This window comes from Mauremys mutica, chromosome 17 (genome assembly GCF_020497125.1).
Source record: "Mauremys mutica isolate MM-2020 ecotype Southern chromosome 17, ASM2049712v1, whole genome shotgun sequence".
NCBI lineage: Eukaryota > Metazoa > Chordata > Testudines > Geoemydidae > Mauremys > Mauremys mutica.
Window position 1 is genome coordinate 15,461,079 of NC_059088.1, and position 19,443 is coordinate 15,480,521.

Here is a 19,443-nt window from a genome sequence, read left to right on the forward strand (position 1 = left end):
CCTCCCCTTCCCTCAAGGCCCCGCCCCTTCCCCAAGGCCCCGCCCCAGCACCCGCCCTTTCCCCAGGGCCCCGCCCCCTGCCCCGCCCTTTTATCAATCCCCGACCTTACTCGCCCCTCCCTCCCCCCAATCCCTGCCCTGCACCGCCCCTCCCCTCAAGGCACCGCCCCTTCCTCCAAGGCCCCGCCCCCGCACCAGCCCTCTCCCCAAGACTCCATCCTCGCGCCGCCTCTTTCCCGGAGTCCCCGCCCCCGCGCTGCCCCTGCCCTCTGATCCCCACCCACCTCCGCACCGCCCCTTTCCCTGAGGCCCCGCCCCTTCCCCGAGGCCCCGCCCCGGCACCAGCCAGTGACCCGGGGGCAGGCCAGACCCGCGAGGCAGGAGGGCAGAAACCTCCTTAAGAGAAAGAATCCCGTCCCAGCCCCCTCGCCCGCCCCCGACTCCCCGGGGGCCCTCGGGCACATCACTCGGTCGCTCTGGGCCTTCCTCCGTTCTCCGCTCCGGGAAATGGGGCTGGCGGCGGAGCCTCCCGCCCTCGCTCTAGCCTGGGAGGAGACCCACCCTGCGGATTAGGAAGGGGCTCGGATACTGGGGTGATGGGGGAGGGGTGCAGGGGGAGAACATTAGCACCATCGTTTGGTGTATGGAGGCTGTTTGGAAACAAACTATTTCCCTCAAGTCATGCCCATAACCTGTATTCAGCGGTAACCTTGGGAAATATTTAACAGAGCAGCCTGGTTTTTTCCCGTGTAGCCAGCCCCCGACCCGGCACCAGCCCCCAGTTCTGCCCCATTCCTGCCACTGCAGCCCCATCTCACCTCCTGGCCCCGGCTGGGCGCCCCTGGGCCCCTCGTAGCAGAGGATTGTGCGGTGGGGGGGGGGTCTGGTGGGTGCTGTCACCTCTGCCAGAGTCCCCCAAGAAACCCACTAGCTTCCTCCGCATGTGGGGAGCTGGAGGGGCTTCTACTTTCTGACATGGGGGGTGTCAGGGGGAAGTTTCCGTGATGGCAGAGCCTGAGGGGGGGAGGGAGGGGTTCGAATCATGACTCTGAAGTGACAGAGCAACCTCCCTCTCACCCCCCAACCCCACTGATTCCTCTAGGGGGCAGGCCTGGGATCTCTAGGGAGGGAAAAACAGCTGCCACTATGGAACCCAGGAGTCCTGACTCCCAGTCCCCCTGCTCTAACCTCTAGACCCCCCTCTGCTCCCAGAGCCAGGGATAGAACCCAGGGGTCCTGGCACCCAGCCCCCACCCCGCTCTGACCACTAGATCCCACTCCCCTCCCAGGGTGGGGCAGGGGTAACTGTCTGTGTCCCAGCTCAGCTAAGGGCCTTGACTGATTTTCCCAAAGCGCTGCCTTCTGAATCCATCTGCCTCCCCGTCACTGCCCACCCCCGTGTGGGGGCACCAGCACCATGGTGGGTCGTGATGGGAAATCATCCAAGCTGGCCCTAGGGAGATGTGTGTGTCCCTGCCGGCCCCTGCTGGTGGGGCTGAGCCCTGCTGTGTGTGTGTGTGTGTGTGTGTGTGTGTGTGTGCGCGCGCGTGTGTGTGTGTGTGTGTGTGTGTGTGTGTGTGTTTTTTTTTTTTTGCTGGGCTAACCAATAGAAAATGCGTTTGCAGGACTTTGTATCTGCAGCAGGTCTCTCTCTCTCTCTCTCTCTCTCTCTCTCTCTCACACACACACACAGAAACCACAGCTACCACACACACCTCCACAACTCCACACAGCCAGACAGTCATACATGCTGATGCACAAAGGGACTCGCACAATCCCAGACACTCACACACGACACACCTGGGGCACACACGAGCCCGCCCACCCCCCAAAGAGAGGGACAATCACATACCCAGCCACACACACAATCACCCACACCCACACCGGACTATTCACAATCATGCTCAGAGACACAACCCCACACAGTTCACTCCCACTGCTCCCAACACAAGGACCTCCTGCCCCGCACAGCATGTGCCGAGGCCCGTGGAACTCACTGCCACTGGACAGCTACCAATGGGAATGGACCTTTCCAGGAGACCAATAGACATAGCTGTGGCGACCGAGGGGGATGGGCTCCCAGGGGCTGACCCAGGCTGAAACTGGGCTAGGGAGGCCCATGGGTCTGATCTAGACGGGTCTATTCAGCAGGGGGCAGCGTCACCCACACACAAACCCACCGGAAGCACCTTTCTTAGCGGGGCTCCCAGGCCATCCCCCACCCTGCCCCTGCTTGAGTAACAAAGGGGCGGCACGGGACTCTGGGCCGTGTCGCAACCCGCCCCCCCCCCCCTCGCTCCCACACGCTGGCGGGTTGGGTAACTGCCGCGGGATTGCACAAGAGAGAGTCAAAGCCAGAGAGAGAACCCAGGAGTCCTGGCTTGCCCCTCCTCCCCCTCTAAAGACTAGACCCCACTCTCCTCCCAGGGCTGGGGATAGAACCCAGCAATTCTGACCACGCCCCCCCCAACCACTAGACCCTCCTCCCCTTTTAGATTTTAGGTTGGCTGCCTCCTCTATCCACCTACCCCACCCTCTCCATCTGTCCATCCCTTGGCTGCAGGTTTTTGGGGTGTCACCCCTGCTCTGCACGCCCCCAGTGCAGCCCAAGGCCTTCCCTCCCCCCAACCACATGGCCTCTCCCTCCTGGGGCTGGAGCATCTGCTTGGCCCCCCACTCCCTCTCGGGGCACACAGTGCGGCGTGGCTGGGGATTGTGCAACGGCCCAGCCCCAGGCAACGCAGAATGGAAACCACAGGCCCTGCCCGACCCCACCCGAGCTGCCCCTCCAGGTGCATCGGAGCCCCGCGCCCCGCACCTGCGCACTCCTGCGCCACAGGGGGTGAGCTGAAGCCCCACCCCACTCCGCAGTTGGGAGAAAGGTCAGGCCAGCCAGCCCTTGTAGGAGGGTGGAATCGCCACCGGGGTTGACGGTATGGGAGCTGTGATGCATGGAGAAGCGGTTGTCGCTGCTGCCGGCAGAGGGCAGCAGAGCATGCACACACACAGACACACACGATTGCAAACATACACAAATATCCGCACAAATCCAGCCTCACAAACACACACACCTGTACAGCCACACACACAACCCCCCCACAGCTACACAAACACCCGCCCACAGACACAGCCCCTGCAGAAGCCGAGACATACACTAATCTGTATACACGCCCCGTCCCCCTCCTATACACACACCTTGGGTCACTGCGACACTTAACACTTCAATTGAATGGGGTGCCCAGGACCCTGTCTATTCTCTGCCCCCCCAGGGCCTGTAGGGGACGGATTGGGGTGGGGCCGGGCCACCCTGCGCTGTGGCTATTCCCTGCCCCCCAGGGCTCAGAGGGGGCAGATTGGGGGCGGAGGCGGCACGATCCGAAGCCAAGGGGGGGATAAGAGGTGGGGAGGGGGCCGTGGTTTCTGCACCACCCGGTTCCTGGCACAGGCTCCTTCCAGGATTTGCATTTCTTGGTAGTTTTCACCCCATCACCACTTCCTGCCCAGCCCCCTCCTGCTGTGCAAGATGGTTAAGGGGGGGATGGGAAGAACCCAGGAGTCCTGGCTCCCAGCCCCAGCTGTGCTAACGTACCAGACCCCACTAACCCCAGAGCTGGGAATGGAACCCAGGAGTCCTGATACCCAGCTTCCCTTCCTCTATCCCCTAGACCCCACCCCTGCCTGCAAATGCTGTCAGCCAGCAGGAGCCCATATCCCTCCAACCCCCAATCAGGGGACGGTACTCCAGGCCCCCTGTCCGTTTCCAGGGGAAGGGTAGAACCAGTGGTCTCCAATGCGGTGCCCGCAGGTGCCATAGCGCCTGCCTACTGACAAGGGAGCGCTCCCCCCCCCCCCCGCCGAGGAGCAGAGCTGCCGAGAAGCATCAGCGGCAAGAAGCTTCTCGATGACCATGCTTCTCGGAGGCATTTCGGTGGCGACGCTTCTCGCTGCCGCTGCTTCTCGGAGGCATTTCGGTGGCGACGCTTCTCGCTGCCGCTGCTTCTTGGAGGCATTTTGGCAGCTGGTCCCCGCCCACATTGAAAGGTTGGGGACCACTGGGTAGAGCACTGGCATCCTCCTTTCTCCCGCAAATCACCCAGGAGGCGGCCGGCTCAGGGATGCTCCCACGGCCCAGGCTGAGGGAGCCAGAGGGACCAACCTGAGAGGGGTCCCCAGCCCCCAGCGATAGGTGCTGTCTACCCCCACTTCCAAGCTGGGTCCTCCCCCTGCAAAGCTTTCCCCCAACTTGATTTCCAAAAGGAAGGGAGAGGGGGTGAGTCTGGGAGCCAGGACTCCTGGATTTAGGCCATCACCTCTCCCTGTTCCATCCCTCAGTTTCTCCATGGAAGAGGGACAAGGACATTGAAGCCTTTGGGGGGCAGCTGAGGTGGTTCTGCCAAGCAGGAGATACCCCAGCCAGGGCAGCGAGCTCAGGGGTGGGATCCCTGCCTGCCCCAAGGGGGGCTGCACCGGGTAGGACAGGCCAGCAAGATGCAGGCAGGGCTGTTGCTACCTCAGCACAGGAATAAACCCCTGGGCTCAGGCGCTTGGGACAGGGCCGTGTTTACTGGTCCCTTGGGCATGAGGGAGGGCGGGATGGTCCAGGCAGAACCACAGGCCCAGCCAGCCTGGAGCAGCCAGACAGAGCTGGTGCCTTCTAGCAGGGGACCATTCCCCACGCACCTGAGCCAGCCAGTCCCTGCCCTGGGGCCCAATCAGAGGGGAAAGGTCCCGTGCCCCATTCCCTGCCCACCCCAGCTAACCAGTTCCTGCCCTGGGGGAGATCGGAGCTGGCGCACCCCGTGTCCCAGTCCCTGCCATGGGCCTGAATGTGAATTTAGTCAGTTTATTCAGAACATTGTGAATTACAGAACGTCACAAAACCCATCTGAGACCCCCCCCCCCCACACACACACACCAGACACCTGATCCCCCACCTCTGCTCCCACCACCAGCATCTGGTCACCCCCCTTAACACTGACCCTCCGCACTTTGCACAAGAGGAGACAGCTGGACTGGACTAAGCCCCCCAAATCTCCACCCCATATAGGCGTGTCCGACCCGCACTCCTTCCCTAACAGGGGTATGGCTACCTACAACTGCACCCCTTTGGGGGCGGGGCTCCCCAGCCCCTCCCAGGCAGGAGGGGGCCATCAGGCCCAGCTGTGCTGCTGCTGCTGCTGCTGGAGGGTCTTGAGGGCCAGGGTCCAGCGCTCCAGCCACTGCTGCAAGGTGAGGCCCAGGCGGTGCTCCGCAGGCAGGACAAACTGCCCTGGCTGCTCCCACCTGCAGACAGGGAGGGGTGAGATGGCTCCTTCCGGCCCCGCTCCCCACAGCTCTCCCCTGCACAGACACCCCCACGTGTCCCCCCCCGACATCCTTCCTCGTGGCACATGCCCCCCAGCCCTCCCTAGGTACGCCCATTCTCCAGGGGCACCAGGCCACCCCCTTCCTTCCTACCCCAGCCCCCAACACCCCCAATCAGTCCCTCCTGTGCCCCCACCACTTGGGCAAGCCCCCTTCTTCCTCACAGCCCCCACCCCAGGCAGGGGAGAACCGACCCCCAGCGCAGGAGGGGCAGGGCCACCCTCCTCCGGAGAACAAAACGTCCCATAAACCAGGTGGGTGGGGCCTCCTCACCAGGCGTCGATGGCAGCCTGCACCTCGGGCCAGCGCTCGATGCGTTGCCTGCACTGCTCCGTCACCAGCTGGATCCGCGGCCCCAGGGCTCCGGCCTGCTCCCGGTCGTGGTCCCGCAGGGCCTGCACCAGGGCTGGGGGAAGAGACGTCGGTGAGGCCTGGAGGAGTTACGGCTTGGGGGGCAGGGGAGTGCTGAGTTGCTGAGCGGATGCCATGGTCCTGCTGCCCTCAGGCCAGCTCATGTGCCAGGAGGGTGCCCCTTGCAGACCCTGGGAAGGGTCCTCAGGCTGGGGAGGCGTCCCCCTGTCCGTCTGGAGCCATGGAGGGGATCTCACCTTGTGCGTCAGTCCCCGGGGAGCCCTGGCGCTGCTGCAGGCTGGCCAGCGCCCGGTTCTTGTAGCCCAGCTGGGCACGCAGGGCCAGCAGCTCCTTCTTCAGCTCAGCCATGTGGGGCAGGAGGTGCTCCGGGGCCTGGGGCAGAGACAGACAGAGACAGGGGTGAGAGGAGACAGGGCCTGCCCCCCCCCAACAGAGGCTCTAGGGAGGTTTAATGCTGAATAAATTAGGGGGGTGCGCCTGCCCCACCCCCTCCTCCAGGACCCCGCATCTTCCCTCAGAAGAGAGGGTCTCACTCCCGCCCTGTGGGGAGACATCCCTGCTCCCTGTCCCATTGCTCCACCAAGTGTGCGTCTCACCTTGTAGAGAGGGAAGCCGGACGCCTGGCACACAGTGAGGAAGGCCCGGTGCTGGGCGAGCGCCGTCCGGTCCAGCCTATGGATGGAGAGCTCGTGGGCCGGGACCTGCTGGGACCTGGAGGTGGGGGACGACCGGGTCGGGGACACCAAGGATCAGCCCCTGAACTCCCCACCCTCAGGCACCCCCCATCTCACCAGACACCCCCCACCCCGCTCCCCAGTAAGGGCTGGTGGGACCCTCTCGTCACAGCCGCCTGCCAGGGTAGTACAGCATTGGTACCCCCGGGACAGCAGGTACCAGTGTTCCCAGAGTATTAATACCCAGAGAGTATCAATGCTCCTCTCACTGCTATAGGCTACCGATGCTCCTAGAGCATTATCAGCCCAGAAAGTATTAATCCTCCCACCACAGATGTCGGGTACCGATGCTCTCAGAGCATTACCACCCTTGAGGGAGTATTCATGCTCCCACCAGAGTATTAAAGCCCCTGCCCCATTCTCAGGGCATTAGCTCTCCTCCCAGAGAACACTGGGTTTTCATTGGTATTCCCCAGCACCAACGCTCCTGCTCATCTCGATGCCACAACTGCAGCATTAATACCACTGCCCAAGTACTGATGCTCCTCGCAGAGGACCAGCGCCCCCAGCATGGGGCAGAGGAGCAGAGTATCAGTATTGCTGGGCGGGCACCTACCCCCTCCAACCTGCAGATCTCAGGGCGGGTCTGAGCCCTGTTTCAATGGGGCACAGGCCAGGGTTGGGGGGAGAAGATCCCAGGAATCCTGCATACCCCAAGTCCAGTAGTGGTGTGTGTGTGTGTGGGGGGGGGGGGGGCAGAGCCCTCCATCCAAGGTACTCCCCTCTAAGGCCGGGGGCACCCCAGAGAGGACAGTCGGCCCCAGGGCCCTGCTGGCTGTGGGGGAGAGGGCCCGCAGGGGGGGACGGGGCAGATCAGACAGAGCGGGGGGGGGACTCACCCCAGGAGGCTGCGGCGCAGGAGGCAGGGGAGGGCGATGGCCCCCAGCTGCCGGACCTCGCGCTCCACCCCCCCGTGCAGCCGCTGCGACTCCAGCATCACGTCCTGCTCCGGGCCCAGCAGCTTCCTCTGCACGAAGGCCTGGACCTGAGAGACAGTGGGGGGTGGGGGGAGACCATGCTGGTGCCCCTCAGTCCCAGCTCTGGGCCCCACTCCCCCAGCCCTGCCAGGACCCTTCGATCCCACCCCACAGCCCCCTGCCGTCCCCACTCAGTCCCAACCAGCAGCTCCCTGCCATCCAAACCCTGGGCCCCACTCCTCCAGCCCCACCAGTGCCTCATAGTCCTGCCCCAGCCCTGGGCCTCACTCCCCTGCCCCACCAGTGCCCCTCAGTCTCGCCCCACAGCCTCCTTGTATTCCGGCCCTGGACTCCCCCATCCTCTGCCACCCCATGGTGGGGAAGGGGGAGGGGGTGTCTCACCTCGGCCTGGTCCTTGCGGAGCTGGGATTTGATGTAGGAGGTGCCTTTGATCAGCGCCCGGACGTGCTGCTGCTTTTCACGCTGGGTGGATTGGAGGGGGGGGGTGGGAATGTGTCAGTCCTGGGGCTGCTTCGAGACAGTGTCCCTGTTCCCCCCGGGCCAGCAAGGCACCCCTATATTCAGCCCTGCAATCCCTCCCTTTCCCCCCAGAAGGAACCCCCACCCTCCCTTGCCCCACCATCCCCACACCCCTATATTCCCCCCAACATGCACCCCCTCTACTTCCTTCCCCCCAGGCCAGCCAGGTACCCCGTGGATCCCTCTCCAGGAACCCCCCAGCCACGGGCCCTCTCATCCTCCTGTGTGCCCTATTGTCATCCCCCCCCCCCCCCGGCGCAGGTCCCATGTCCAGAGGTTACCCTGCTCTGACCCCCCCCCCCCGCCCCGCACTCACCACCAGGTGCCGGAAGTCCAGGATGCGCTGCCGCTTGCTCTGCAAGGCCTGCAGCTCGGCGTGGCGGGCACTCGCCTCCCGTTCCAGCTCCCGGCAGCCCCGGTGCAGCCCATCCCGCAGCCCCGCCAGCCGTACAGCCCGCAGCTCCAGCTCCAGCACCGCCCTGGGGGCCGGGCGGGACAGGCTGGCTCAGCCGGGGGCATGCTCTGTAGGTCGGGGGGTGGGGGGACGACCACACGGGCAGGGAATCTTCCCAGCAGGGGGCACTCTCCCAGGGGTGGGTGGTCACTGACTGTGCAGGAGGGACCCGGGGTGGTGGGGATGTCTCCCCAGCAGGGAGTGCTCTCCAGGGGGCCCTCACAGTGCAGGGGGACCCCAGGGGCAGGAAGTCTCCCCAGCAGGGGACGTTCTCCAAGGGGTGGGTGGTCACCAACTGTGCAGGGGTGAGGCCGGGAGCGGGGAGTCTCCCAGGCCTGGGGCAGCTACCTGGCGAGGATGGCGCGCTCCGAGCCGTCCGCCAGCAGCCGGTGCATCTCCTGCACGAGGGAGGCCAGCCGTGCCGTGCCGTGCCGCTCCCGGGCCTGTAGGGGGAGCTGCTGCACCCACAGCTCCTCACACCTGCTCCAGCCTTCCTGCAGCCAGGGGAGGGAGCAGGTAAGGAGGGGCCAGGGGACACTGCCCCCTCCCCCGCTATATCCCAGACGCAGATATGGCCCTGAAGTCCCGCTACAGTCCCCGGAACCCCCAGCCCCCAGACGGGGCCCCCTCCCTCCCCTGCTATATCCCAGCCCCGGAACACCCAGCCCCCAGACGGGGCCCCCTCCCTCCCCTGCTATATCTCAGTCCCCGGAACCCCCAGCCCCCAGACGGGGCCCCCTCCCTCCCCTGCTATATCCCAGTCCCCGGAACCCCCAGCCCCCAGACGGGGCCCCCGCCCTCCCCTGCTATATCCCAGCCCCGGAACCCCCAGCCCCCAGAGGGGGCCCCCTCCCTCCCCTGCTATATCCCAGCCCCCGAACCCCCAGCCCCCAGACGGGGCCCCCTCCCTCCCCTGCTATTCCCCAGTCCCCGGAACCCCCAGCCCCCAGACGGGGCCCCCTCCCTCCCCTGCTATATCCCCGCCCCGGAACCCCCAGCCCCCAGACGGGGCCCCCTCCCTCCCCTGCTATATCCCAGCCCCGGAACCCCCAGCCCCCAGACGGGGCCCCCTCCCTCCCCTGCTATATCCCAGCCCCTGGAACACCCAGATGTGCCCCCCCTGGCTATATCCTAGCTGCTGCGACTGCCCAGACCACAGATGTGGCCCTGCCTGCCCCTCCGCATGCCCCCCCTCACCTGTATGAGGCCCCGGACCGAGGCCAGGGCTGCTGGCGGCCCCGCCAGGTCTTCCAGGCGGGAGCTCTCGTAGCGGAACCTGCAGGGCAGAGGTACCGTATTTTTCCGTGTATAAGACGCCCCCAACTTTTCTAACCCCAAATTCAGGTTTTTTGTTTTGTTTTGTTTTCTTTGCCGCTCCAGCCGCTCTTCAGCTGTCCCCCCCCGACTTTGCCGCTCAGGCACAGGAAGAGAACGCCGAGGTAGGGGTAGAGGGGCCGAGGAGGGCCATGCGCCCCGGCTGGTCTCCGGCGGTGGCCCTGCCCGGCTCCTGCCGCATCCCTCCCCGGCCGCGCGACTCCTGCCCTGGCCCCGCGTCCCCGGCCGCGTGACTCCTGCCCTGGCCCCGCGTCCCCGGCCGCCCGGCTCCCCGCGTCCCCGACCCCCCAGCCCCCCGGCCCCAGCTGCCCAGCTCCCTGCGTCCCCAGCCGCCCGCTCACCGGCCGCCCAGCCCTGCGTCCCCAGCCGCCCGCTCACCGGCCGCCCAGCCCTGCGTCCCCAGCCGCCGGCCCCGGCTCCCCACATCCCCAGCCGCCCGGCTCCCCGGCCGCCCGGCTCCCCGCGTCCCCGGCCGCCCAGCTCCCCGGCTCCCCGCGTCCCCGGCCGCCCAGCTCCCCGGCTCCCCGCGTCCCCGGCCGCCCAGCTCCCCGCATCCCCAGCCGCCCGGCTCCCCAGCCCCGCGTCCCCAGCCGCCCAGCTCCCTGCGTCCCCAGCTGCCCGGCTCCCCACCTCCCCGGCTGCCCGGCTCCCCAGCCCCGCGTCCCCAGCCGCCCGCTCACTGGCTCCCCAGCCCTGCGTCCCCAGCCGCCCGCTCACCAGCTCCCCCGCCCCGCGTCCCCAGCCGCCGGCCCCCCGCGTCCCCAGCCGCCCGCTCCCCGCGTCCCCAGCCGCCCGCTCCCCGCGTCCCCAGCCCCGCATCCCCAGCCGCCCGGCTCCCCAGCCGCCCGGCTCCCCGCGTCCCCAGCCACCCAGCTCCCGCGTCCCCAGCCACCCGGGTCCCCAGCCACCCGGCCCCCCGGCTCCCCGCGTCCCGAGCCCCCCGTCCCCGGCCGCCCGGCTCCCCGCGTCCCCGGCCCCCCGCGTCCCCCGCCCCCCGCGTCCCCAGCCGCCGGCCCCCCGCGTCCCCAGCCGCCGGCCCCCCGCGTCCCCAGCCGCCCGCGTCCCCGGCCGCCGGCCCCCCGCGTCCCCGGCCGCCGGCCCCCCGCGTCCCCGGCCGCCGGCCCCCCGCGTCCCCGGCCGCCGGCCCCCCGCGTCCCCGGCTCCCCAGCCGCCCCGCCCGCGTCCCCAGCCGCCCCGCGTCCCCAGCCGCCCCGCGTCCCCAGCCGCCCCGCGTCCCCAGCGGCCCGGCTCCCCGCGTCCCCAGCCACCCAGCTCCCGCATCCCTAGCCGCCCGGGTCCCCAGCCGCCCGGGTCCCCGGCTCCCCGCGTCCCTAGCCCTGCGTCCCTGGCCGCCCGGCTCCCCGCGTCCCCGGCCGCCCGGCTCCCCAGCCCCGCGTCCCCAGCTGCCCGGCTCCCCGCGTCCCCAGCCCCGCGTCCCTGGCCGCCCGGCTCCCCGCATCCCCAGCCGCCTGGCTCCCCAGCCCCGCGTCCCCAGCCGCCCGCTCACTGGCTCCCCAGCCCTGTGTCCCCAGCCGCTGGCCCCCCCGGCCCCGGCTCCCTGCGTCCCCAGCCGCCCGCTCCCCGGCTCCCCAGCCCCGCATCCCCAGCCGCCCGGCTCCCCGCATCCCCAGCCACCCGGTTCCCCAGCCGCCCGGCTCCCTGCATCCCCAGCCGCCCGGCTCCCCGCGTCCCCAGCCGCCCGGCTCCCCGCGTCCCCAGCCGCCCGGCTCCCCGCGTCCCCAGCCGCCCGGCTCCCCGCATCCCCAGCCCCGCGTCCCCAGCCGCCCGGCTCCCCGCGTCTCCAGCCGCCCGGCTCTGGTAGTGCGGTCCGGGCACTGAAGCGGCCGCGACCCCACCTACCCGCATGCCCGGCTCCGGACACTGCCTGGCCCCGTGGCCCTGGCCGTGCGACTCCTGCTCCTGCTCCTGCTCCTGCCCCTGCCCCTGCCCCGGGCTCCCAGCTCCAGCCGCGGCTGGACTTTAGCGCCGCCAGCCACGTGCAGGCAGCGCGGTAAGGGGGCAGGGAGGGGGTGTTGGAGAGAGGGCAGGGGAGTTCGGGGGTGGGGGGGTGGATAGGGGTTGGGGGGGTCAGAGGGCAGGGAACAGGGGGCTTACTTCCGTGTATAAGACTACCCTCAATTTTTAGTCTAAGGATTTTAGGAAAAAGTATAGTCTTATACACGGAAAAATACGGTACAAGCCCCAGCACTGGTGCCATGGGTCACTGCAGCACCACTGGGGTGACAGCCCCCCAGAGCCCTGACTCTGCCCCCTGCAGTACAAGCTGCCACCACCAGGGGGCCAAAGCCCCACAGCACCCCCTCTCCCAAGCTCTGAATTTGCCCCCCCCCCCCCCCAGTACAGGCCACTGGGAGGGGCAACGGCTCCGTACAGCACCATGCACCCACACTGCCACCCCCTTAGCGGTACCCACTTGAGGGCCTCCACGTCGCGGGGAATGTCAATGTGGCTGGTGAGCTCTTGCATCTGCAGGGTGTTCTCCAGGGCTAGGTGCTCCAGGGCTGCCAGGACGTGGTTGGGAGGGTGGGAACCCACGATGTCCTGCGTGGGCAGAGAGGTGGGATGAGCCATAGCGGGGCAGGGACACGGTACCCTCCATCAGGGCTGGCTCCAATACCCCAGTGCGGTGCTAGGGGGCGCTGTGCTGTAGGGAGCAGGGCGGTGGGGGTTCCCCCCTAGCAGTCAGGGCTGCCCCAATGCCCAGCACTAAGGGGCGCCAGGCTGCCCCTCCCAGAGGTGGCTGAACCTTAGCACCAGGTGAGCTGTCGCAGTGCAGTGTTATGTGCAGCTGTTCCCAGCTCAGAGGTGGCTGCATCTCTGCACCATGCGAGTCGTCCCCAGGGTCCCTACCCCATTGCCCCTTCCTCCCCCCGTTACCTCCACCGTGCTCAGCCAGTGCTGGTAGGATGCGTCCAGCAGCTCCTCGCTTGTCCCGCTGCTGAGAGACACATGGGGCGGGGTTAGAAACAGAGTGGGGGTCGGGGTGGGGGAGAGGGGAGCGCAGGGAGCTCGCAGGGTCTTACGGGAGGGTCCCAGACGTGCTGTGCTCGAAGAGCGACTTCAGGAAGTGGAAGCGCAGCTGGCAGGCCGTCCGCACATCCCGCTGCGGAGAGACGAACAGACACGTTGACAGGTTACCGGGGTGGGGAGGAGATGACGGCCCTCAAGAAAGCTGCAGATCTCCAGGAATCACTGGTGGAATCACCAGGATCTACTGGATCCTCCCTCCTTATTGGGATCCAGGCACCAGGCTCAGTGAGATCCCTCAGGATCCCAGGACCTGATTGCCAATGGCGCAGACTCCCCCCGGGTCCCAGCACCAGGCTCAGTCCGATTCCCTCCTCCTCCCCAATCAAACCCCATCACCAGATCCCATGGTGAGATCACCAGAGCCCCATGCTGGCATTCACAGGGCTCAGATCACCGGGTACCCCTTGTCACTAGATCCTGCCTTGGGATCTCCAGATCCCCCCAAAAGATCCAAGGACTGGGATCCCCAGATCACCATCCCCAACTAGCACAGGGGAGCAGGATTCCCAAATTCCTCTCCCCCTGCCCAGGATCTACTCACTGTCCCCTCCCCAACTCACCAGTACTTCAGGCTCCACGCCGAGGTCAGGCACCTTCCCTCCCACCGTCAGCTCCACCTTGGCCTTTCTGCAGAGACCAGAGGAGGCCGTGAAAATGGGGTGGGGGAGGGGGGGAAGCACAGTTCAGGACATCCCCCCACCCCAGCCCAGCCCCCACTCCCAGTGGGACCCTGCCATGGAGCAAAGGATCCTGAGAGATGCTACCCAGGATGGGCAGTCCCCTATCCCTAATGCCACTCGCCATGGGACCCCCTCCCAAGGAGCAAAGGATTCTGGGAGTTACTACCCAGCAGAGATGTCCACTGGGTAGTGCTTCGAGAGAAAAGGATTCTGGGGGATGCGACCAGGACAGTGGGGACCCCACACTAAGGACGGACCCCCCGCCCCCCACCTGCTGATGTCCTGCAGCTGCTCCAGCCGCCCCCTCAGCTGTGTTATGCTGTCCTGCAGCTGCTGGCGCTCCTTGGCTGCACGGGCTGCATAGGCCTTGAGCAGCAGGGAGCGGCGCTGGGCATCACGGATCCGCTCCTGGGCCGCCTCCAGGGAGACCTCTGCGGGGTGGGAGGAGAAAGAGCATCAGGGAAACCCCACCCCGAGCCCCAGATGCTAACCGCTAGGCCCCACTCCCCTCCCAGAGCTGGGGATAGAACCCAGGAGTCCTGGCTCCCAGCCTCTCCCCGTCTCCTGCCCCGCTCCCAGAGTAGGAGACAGAACCCAGGAATCCTGAGGTGATGGGTGTGAATCCCACAGGCGATTGTCTGGGGAGGGAGCGGGGGGGGGGGGAAATCAGCAGCCTCATGGGCCACGGGAACCTTGCGGCTGGGGAAGAGACCATGTGGGGAGATGTTGCCCCCAAGGAGGGCAGGGCAGGGGAACAATCCTGCCCCCCACAAAGAAGTGGGGGGAAATGGATCTGGGCTGCAGGGGGACGATCCCACTGTGTGTTGGGGGAGAACAGATGGGAGGACTGAGGTGGATTTTGTGCCCTCCACCCCCAGAGTGATGGGCTGGGGTAGAGCACTAGGGGCACAGATTATGCTGCCCCCCCAGATCCTTGGGGCTCCCCCCTTACCATCAGCCATGACCTCGCGCTGGGCCGTCTCCATCTGCAGGTCTAACTGCTGCAGCTCCGCCCGCAGGCGGGCCACGCCCTGGGCCAGCTGCTGGCGCCGCTCCTGCTCCGGTTCTGACCCACTGGGCTTTCCCTTTAGGGAGGGGAAGACACCGATTGGGGGCGGGGCTTCTCCTGGACAGCCCTGCCCCTGAGTGTGCCCCCTGCATCCACCCACTGCTAGAGACCCAGGCATCTTGCTCATCCATGGCAGGGCTCCTCACCCCACAGCACCCCAATCCCCCACCCCACTGATCCCACCCCCATTTCCCAGATCCACAGCTCAGCAACAAAGCACCCCACTGTCCCCCACCCCATAGCACCTCTCTGCATCCCAATCCCACCCCAACTCACTTTCCACCCTATCCCACCCCGCAGCACCACCTGATCCTCACCTTGCCCCATGACCCCATCCTATACCCTGACCCACTCGATCCCACCCCACAGCACTCCGATCCCCTTCCCCGCCCCTCCAAATCCAGATTACCATCCCCTACCCACTGCCCCTACTCACCACACGGCACAGCATGCCACCCACAACACCTATCCCATCCCACTGACATCCCTCACCCACACCTGCCCCATGCCCCGTTCAACCAGCAGTCTGCACTGGCCCCCTCACCTCTGCCTCCTCCAGATGCTGGTACCTGAGGCAAGGCCTGAGTAAAGGAGGCTGAACACGAAGAACGACAGAGGCCTGGACGGATGGACATACAGACCTCAGGGAGAGGTCGGAGCCACCAGGCTGGGGGGATGCCAGCCAAGGGTCAACAAGGAAATTAAACCTTCTCCCCCAGGGGCTGGATGGGCCCAGGGGCTTGATCTAGGGGGCAGGGATGGGGTGGGACACTGGGCTGGATGGACCCCTTGGTGAGAAAGTTGCCCATAGTAACAAGTCCCCAGGGCGGAGGGGGACGAGGAAAGGATACCACAGCAAGTTCCCTCGGATCTTCTTCACATTCCTGTGAGGAAAGAGAGAGGGGTGACTCTACTGCAGAAACAGCAATGGCTCTGGGTGGGGCATGGGGACCAGTGGTTAGAGCAGGGGGGACCAGGAGCCAGGACTCCTGGGTTCTGCCCCTGGCTCTAGGAGGAGACCTGAAAAGCAGAAGGCCCCATGTCCCATTCCCTGGCTCCCTGAGCCAGCTAGGCCCCCGCTCTGGGGCCGGTTGGGAGCCAGCGGCCCGTGGAGGGGGAAAGGCCCCACGCCCCATTCCTCTCACCTCTGGTGGTGCACGTGCCGGGTGACGTATCTCCAGATCTCCGCACACTGGCCTGAGCACATCCTGGGGATACAGAGCGACAGCGTCAGCCTGCGGGGACGTGACTGGAAACCTCTACAAGGAGCATGGGAAGCCCTCGGTTCCGGGCTGTATATCCGCCCCGCCAACCCTGCCCCTTTTCCTCCCCCCCCCCGGCCTGGCTCATCCAGGTAACCTCACAGGGCTCGGGGGGGAACATCTCCGGGGGAGAGCGAAGTGGGGGGGGGGGCGGCGGCTCTGGCCCCCCAGCGGGGACATAATGACTGGGGACAGGTGGGGGCCATGGGACGGGGGGGCTGGCAGGGCACCCACGCGGAAGAGGGGTCCCAAGTGGGGGTGTGATAGGCGGGGGGGGGGCGGGGGGGTCCCAGGAGGGAGGAGGACCGGGGCGCAGGAAGCGAGGAGAGGGAGGCCGCCCCCCGGAGCGGGGACCCCGACGGGCAGGGGCGGGGTGGCCGGGGGAGGGAGCCGCAGGAGCCGGGGGGATCCCGCGCTGGGGGGCCTGGGGCTCTTACCGGCGGAAGGCCCCGTCGGGGGGCACCTTCGCGGGGGGCAGCCCCATCTCCTGGGCCGCCCAGAGCTTCAGCTCCAGCGCGGGGCCGCCCCGCTCCATGCCGGGTCCCGAACAGCCGGGCGCGCCAGCCGCTGCCGCAAAGGCCCACGGGAGCTGCGGGGCCTGCCGGGAGCTGTAGTCCGGGGGGCGGGGCGGGGAGCTGCAATTTGCATTTCCCCCCGTTCACGTGGGTCACACCGTAGGCCCCATGGTGGCCCCTACGCAATTTGTAACAGCGCCACCTGGAGGCTGCTGTCAGAACAAAGATAAGGCGCAGCTCCTGTGCCCTGGAGACTGAATTCCCCCTGGGGTCTTTGCTGAGCCAGTCTGTACCCCAGGGGTTCTCAAACTAGGGGTCGTGAGGTTATACATGGGGAGGGGGGTCACAAGCTGTCAGCCTCCACCCCCAACCCCGCTTCACCCCCAGCCTTACAAAGGCTTGCTGTGTAAAAGGGGGTCACCAGTACAAACGTTTGAGAACCACTGCAGTACCCCATGTTCACGGCCTCCCTGCTAATGCCCACCTCCCCTCTAGGGGGCAGAGGAGAGGTCAGTCCCCATGGCCTGTTCAGCCAGCCCTGGTGTCAATTTTGTGCTTCAGTTTGCTAGGAACAGGTCTGAGATGCTCACAGCTCACTCCACCCAGCTGCCTGCTGGGGAAAAGCCCCTTCCCCCTCTCCCCATCTAACCATTAGACCCCACACCCCTCTCCAAGTCCTGACTCCCAGTCCCCCTGCTCTGGCCCATTGGACCCTGTAAGGATGCTGGTTCTGGTAGGACCCAACTGAGAGTGCCAATTCAGGACCAATTGCTTAAAGCAGGGCAGTTACAGCCCAAGGCTGGAGTTTTTCCACCTCTAAGGCTACCAAATCAGCCAGACAAATAGGAGTTTGGTTTTACCTCACTAGCTAACCACAAGTCACACAAGCAATTCCCTTAGACACTCCAGTTTCCCAGTATCACCACCAGTGCCACTTGTTATGGGGACAGATGGTTATGAAAAGCAGTACCCCAGTAAAAGAAAAAAGGTTCTATCGATCCCAAAGGACCAAGCCCCAGACCCAGGTCAATATACAGATCAGATCTTACCCACAAATCATGCTGTTGCCGATCCTTTAGAATCTAAAATCTAAAGGTTTATTCATAAAAGGAAAAAGATAGAGATGAGAGCTAGAATTGGTTAAATTGAATCAATTACATACAGTAATGGCAAAGCCTTGGTTGAGGCATGTAGCAGTGATAGAATACACTGCAGGTTCAAATCAAGTCTCTGGAGTACATCCCCAACTAGGATGGGTCATCAGTCCTTTGTGTAGAGCTTCCAGAGGTAAGAAGCAGGCTTGAAGACAAGATGGAGATGAGGCATCAGCCTTTTATAGTCTTTTCCAGGTGTAACAACATCTCTTTGTTCTTACTGTGGAAAATTACAGCAAAATGGAGTCTGGAGTCACATGGGCAAGTCCCTGCATACTTTGCTGAGTTACAAGGCGTATCTGCCTTCTCTCAATGGGGCAGTTGTATAGCTGATGGTCCTTAATGACAGGTTTCAGAGTAGCAGCCGTGTTAGTCTGTATCCGCAAAAAGAACAGGAGTACTTGTGGCACTTTAGAGACTAACAAATTTATTTGAGCATAAGCTTTCGTGGGCTACAGCCCACTTCTTCAGATGGGCCATCAAGCAGGCTAGGCAGAGCTGACACCAACTTGTCTGGGATGTCTCTCAGAAGCAGAGCATAAGTTTGAAATACAGACAGCATAGAGCCAATATTCATAACTCCAACTACAAAACTGATACACACATATGGGCCTGGGGGGAGAGGCAGGGATTCAGGGGAAGGGGCAGTGTGGGGGTGGGGGTTAGGGGGAATGGGCGGTGAAGGGGCAGGGCCTCGGGGGAAGGGGCAGTGTGGGGGTGGGGATTCGGAGGAAGGAGTGGTGCAGGGGTGAGGCTTTGGAGGAAGAGGTGGTGAAGGGGTGGGGCCTGGGGTGAGAGGCAGGGCAGGGCAGGGATTTGGGAGAAGGGGTGGAGTGAGGGCAGGGCATCGGGGAAAAGGGGCAGGATGGGGGTGGTGCCTTAGGGGAAGGGGTGGTGCAGGGCCAGGGTCTTGAGGAGAAGGGGAAGCACAAGCTTGAGAACTCAGGGGAAGGGGCCCTGCGGGGGATTAGGAAGGACAACCACTTCGCTCCAGGACAGACCAAGATGAGGATCGCTCCCTTGCCAGTTCCGCAGAAATCTTCAGCTGCTGCTGCTCCTGCATCTACTGCCTCCTGGAAAACTCAGCGGGAACCAACTTGACCATGAAGACCACCCTCGGTGCTTCTCGGAAGACGCGGACAACTAGCAAGGATCAAAAAATCAGCGCCTGGCTGAAGAAAACCCCCTCTGCAGGGAGATCTAGTGCCACAAGGATGGCTCACAGCCAAGAGCAACAACACCTCACCAGCTCCTCAGGAGAAGGCTGCTACCAGAGAAGCGCCCCCCCGCCCCGATGACCCAGGACCAGGCCAATCACCGCCCTGCTGCTCCAGAGAGGGATGTTCCCAAAGGAACCACTTCCTTGACCCGGGACTCCGATGCTACTTACTGCCCTGATGCCCGGAGGAAGGCTGCTCCAAGGGGAACACACTCCACGTCCCAGGATCACGGCCAGCGAGTCTAGCCCCCAACCCCAGAAGCTGCTTCACCTCTTTAAGCTACTCTGCCAGACCAAGAGGAACCACCCAGCGAGTCTGCAAGCACAACAGAGGTCTGCCTCACAGAAGGTAAGGAAGGGGAAGAGGACTACACCTAGCTCCAGTACCCAATCCCTACAGACCTCCTCCTCTGCCCTTTCTGCTTTCACTTCCGTGAAGTCCAGACCCTTGGGGCCCTCAGCAAGCACGTTCAGAAAGCCCACAACAAGCTGATCGCCTTCCAGTGTAGCCGCTGCGACCTACCCTTTGAGACTCAAAAGAAATGTAAGTATCATCAAACCACATGCAAGGGGCCCCTCATGACGGCAAGGGCCAACTCTGACCCCCACCGATGCTCTGGCTTCAGCACCCCAGCCAGCATCACCTGATTTCACAGAGGTGCTTCTTTTACTTTTTTCTTTATAATAAAGTTCTGCTTTTAAGAACCTGATTGGTTTTTAGTGTCCTAAAAACCCAAGGGCTGGTCTGTGCCCACTTTGTTAACCTATTTGGTTGGT

At 64.8% G+C, this 19,443-nt stretch overlaps 1 protein-coding gene across 2 annotated transcripts; it reads right to left on the reverse strand.

The window, feature by feature from the left end:
• Positions 1-4,944: 4,944 nt before the first annotated feature.
• On the reverse strand, positions 4,945-16,372 carry LOC123351357 (HAUS augmin-like complex subunit 5). 2 transcript variants are annotated; one of them, XM_044990648.1, is made up of 19 exons: positions 16,216-16,372; positions 15,662-15,724; positions 15,368-15,400; positions 15,061-15,085; positions 14,400-14,532; positions 13,719-13,878; positions 13,328-13,394; positions 12,761-12,840; positions 12,615-12,672; positions 12,151-12,278; positions 9,579-9,657; positions 8,730-8,875; positions 8,244-8,406; positions 7,790-7,870; positions 7,310-7,455; positions 6,333-6,447; positions 5,973-6,108; positions 5,638-5,770; positions 4,945-5,283 (listed from the first exon to the last, which is right to left on the reverse strand). In XM_044990648.1, the coding sequence occupies exons 1-19, from the start codon at positions 16,311-16,313 to the stop codon at positions 5,151-5,153; spliced, it is 1,977 nt and encodes a 658-aa protein (XP_044846583.1). In that variant the 5' UTR covers positions 16,314-16,372; the 3' UTR covers positions 4,945-5,150. The 2 variants fall into 2 exon arrangements, with proteins under 2 accessions (XP_044846583.1, XP_044846582.1); XM_044990647.1 differs by having other exon boundaries at positions 12,615-12,675.
• Positions 16,373-19,443: the final 3,071 nt, after the last annotated feature.